General features: G+C 50.2%; 1 protein-coding gene across 1 annotated transcript; it reads right to left on the bottom strand.

Annotated features, from left to right (window-relative positions):
- Positions 1-973: 973 nt before the first annotated feature.
- LOC148595484 (TLC domain-containing protein 5-like) lies at positions 974-2,512 on the bottom strand. The gene is made up of 2 exons (XM_088520585.1): positions 2,284-2,512; positions 974-1,658 (listed from the first exon to the last, which is right to left on the bottom strand). The coding sequence occupies exons 1-2, from the start codon at positions 2,477-2,479 to the stop codon at positions 1,120-1,122; spliced, it is 735 nt and encodes a 244-aa protein (XP_088376711.1). The 5' UTR covers positions 2,480-2,512; the 3' UTR covers positions 974-1,119.
- Between the last annotated feature and the right edge of the window lie 665 nt (positions 2,513-3,177).

Consider the following 3,177-nt stretch of genomic DNA (forward strand, 5'->3'; position numbering starts at 1 on the left):
AGAGGAGACAGTATGCTTGGGCAAGAGACACACAGACAATTTCAGGGAGTCTTTAATTCCTCCTTGTATTATGAGCAGCATGTCAACTTCCTCAAGATATTTAATCCTTCATTAAGGATATTTAAACAAGGTCTTTGGAAAACAGAAAGGAGGGAAAGGCAACCAGCCCTGCTAAGCCAGAGGGAAACACAGGGATATTTGTTTCTTGGGTGTGAGGCCTTTAGAGAAATGACATCTCGACTTCAGCCTCAAGTGCAGAGAAATTCACATTAAAACCGCTGGGGGAAAGTCAGAATACAACTCCTGCAACAAGTTAAGCACCCTGAGAACTGGTCTATACTCTGAGACCTGCTGGTGTGGAACAGATGGCACACTGAGATCCATATCACCATCACTCCTAAAAATATCATCATTTATTTGGCTCTTGTTAACCTTGAATTAAGCTTAAGTGATCTGTAAGTGAGGCAGTCCCAGTAGCAATACAGCATCCAGGCAGGCCTATCCTCTATTGTCTCTCAACCACAAGATACCTTCATTTTTGAAAGCTCTCCAAAGCTAGATGAAAATCTGCTTATGGAGTTTATTGGCACAAGCCTCATTCTTGATGGTGTTCACAACAGCACCAGAATTAATTCCAGAGAAGCATTAAAAACAGCATCTGCTTGAATGCAAGCATTTAAAAAAGGGAAATGTCATTAAAAACATTGAGGTAAAACACTGTCTTAGCTGGAATACCATCACTAGAAACTGAGTACTCAGAGGACAGCTTACACAGTAAGGTACTACTGCCTCCAAGGAAATGACTAAAGAACATAGACACTATGCACTTACAGTTTGCAGACCAAAAGGCTCTGGCACTACCTCCCTGTTACAAACTCTACTATTGCTGGACAAGTCTAGGAATCAATACAGGTCTGTTACCTTGCCAAGTCCCTCAGTTTTTTGCTTAAAACTCTCTTCAGTTCGTTTTACTGCATTCCTAAAGCCAATTCATGTCCTCCAGGGGTAGCAGAGCAGTGCCAGAAAGTGCATTTCACATCATCTCTAGGTATTCTTTTCACAGCAATGAGCTTCAATAGGCAGGACCCTCTCCCAAAGGATGGTCTTCCACAAACACAGTTAATGAGTTGCCAAGTGCCCATTAGTTCTCTCGGGTGCATCCATACTCCTCCTGCTTTTCCAGGAATTGCATTTTTTCAGTATTTTCCTCCTAACAAAGCTGCAGATTTCAAACATGAATCCCAAAGACACGATGTACATAGCCAGGCCTCCAGCCTTGAGGAGCCAGATGGGATGAGGAGAAGTCACCATCGCGTACATGATCACAGCTCCTCCCACGATTCGCAGTACCAGGAAGAGGAAGACAAAGACAAAATCCACCACCTCTCCCAGAATACTGTGGTAACGTCCCATTTCCCGCAGAAACCACCGGGTCTGCAGCAGCGGGTTGGTGATCTCGCTAACAAATACAACAGCATTGACTTCTGTAGCAGACTTGCCAAGCCCCAGCACCATGATCATGCCACAGATGCTCAGCGTGTGATGGAGCAGCATCAGGTCCCCCTCTGTCTGGAAATACAGGCACCAGCCCAGGTCAAAGATAAAGTAACCCAAAGTCAGGGACAGCACATGAGTCTGAAGAGATGTGTTTGGTGAACCTGAAATGAAAGATGTACATAAGGCTGAGGTCTTTAAAAAAAATAATAAATTTTTTTTAAAAAAAAAAGGAAAGGAAATGCGTATATGCCTCTCTCCTCGTCTTGTCCTATAGGCCAAGTGTGGTGCCTGGTTCTGTTCGGTTTTCAGACTTGTCTCTGCTTATCAGACCCCAAAGTCCTTCCCTGCTCTGTCCCTCCTCTTCTCTCCATCCTTTTAGAAAGCAGGAATGAGTAGCCTGGCCCCATCAGCAGAACAATTTGAGATTGAATGATGGAAACAGCAAACACAAACACCAACGCTAGGAGTTATTACAGCCTCAGAAGAGCTAAAAGCATTTAGTCTAGTCCACACTGCCACACCTAACTCTGATACTGTGATAAACTCAAACTGCCAACCTAAAAGCTCTCAAAGAGTATTTGGATAAAAAACAAAATACAAGTGAGACGATGAATAATAAATAGTAAGGGTGGAAGAGAAGCAGGAGAGTTCAGCCTCACATACGTACATGGAAAAACGTAGACAGCAAGAAAGATCAGACCCTCACTCTGCTTCCAATAGAAACAGAGACAGCATTACTACTCCCACTGGGTGACACGCTGTTCTGAGCTAGGACTCCAAACATACCTGCATGGGTTAGAGGCCAGGGGCCATCAAAGAGAGCGCTGTAACCCGAGAGGCAGGTGACGATCACGCCATGCAACAGGGTGACCAAACGGCAGCTCCACTCGTAGGAACGCTGCTTGTTCCAGGAGCGGAGGGCAGCATACAGGGAGAGCCAGGCAAGGAGGCTGCAGCTCACCTCAAGAATGGTGGAAACCATCCTGCTGGATAAGAAGCATGGGGAAGTTGTGAGCAGAGCCCTATCAAGGGTGTTCATGCAGTCCACAGGCCTCCTTATCAGCCCCTGCTCATAAACAGGAGCCCCAGGGGAGGAAAACAACCCAACAAAAATCAAAACAAGCTCTGTATCTGTCCCATAAACCGGAGGATGTCCCCTCCTCCCCTTGCACCTGCCTCCAGCTTCCCTGCAAGCCCTTCCCTCCACCGCAGACCTGCAGGCAAACCCCAGAGCCAGCAGCACCCTTGCCCTGGGGTTTCCCTCGCCGGGGCCGGGACAGCCGGGCAGGGACCCCGCGCAGCCGCCCCCGCGGGGACACGGAGCATCCCGGCCCCGGGGCCGCCCCCGCCGCCCCTTACCCGCTCCGGCCGCTCCTCTGCTGGCCCGGCCCGGCCCGGCCCGGCCCGGCCCGGCCCGGCTCCGCTCGCCGGCACCGCCCGCGCGGGCTGCGGGACCGCCCGGCCAAGGAGGCGGCGCCGCCGGCCCGGGCGCTTTTATCCGAGCCGGCCCGGCCGGGCCCCTGCCCGCCCCTCAGCCCCGCGCGGAGCGGCCGCGGCTGCGCCGCGTGTTTTCCCCGTGCTGATGGGGAATGAAGCGGAGAATGAAGCTGAGTCAGGCGGGAGGGGAGGTGCTTTTGTCCTCGTTAAGAAAAAAAAAAAAAAAAAGAGAGAGAGAGCGAG

This window comes from Tinamus guttatus, unplaced genomic scaffold (assembly GCF_059628265.1).
Source record: "Tinamus guttatus ecotype Peru unplaced genomic scaffold, ASM5962826v1 Tinamus_guttatus_pri_ptg000093l, whole genome shotgun sequence".
In the NCBI taxonomy this organism is placed as follows: domain Eukaryota; kingdom Metazoa; phylum Chordata; class Aves; order Tinamiformes; family Tinamidae; genus Tinamus; species Tinamus guttatus.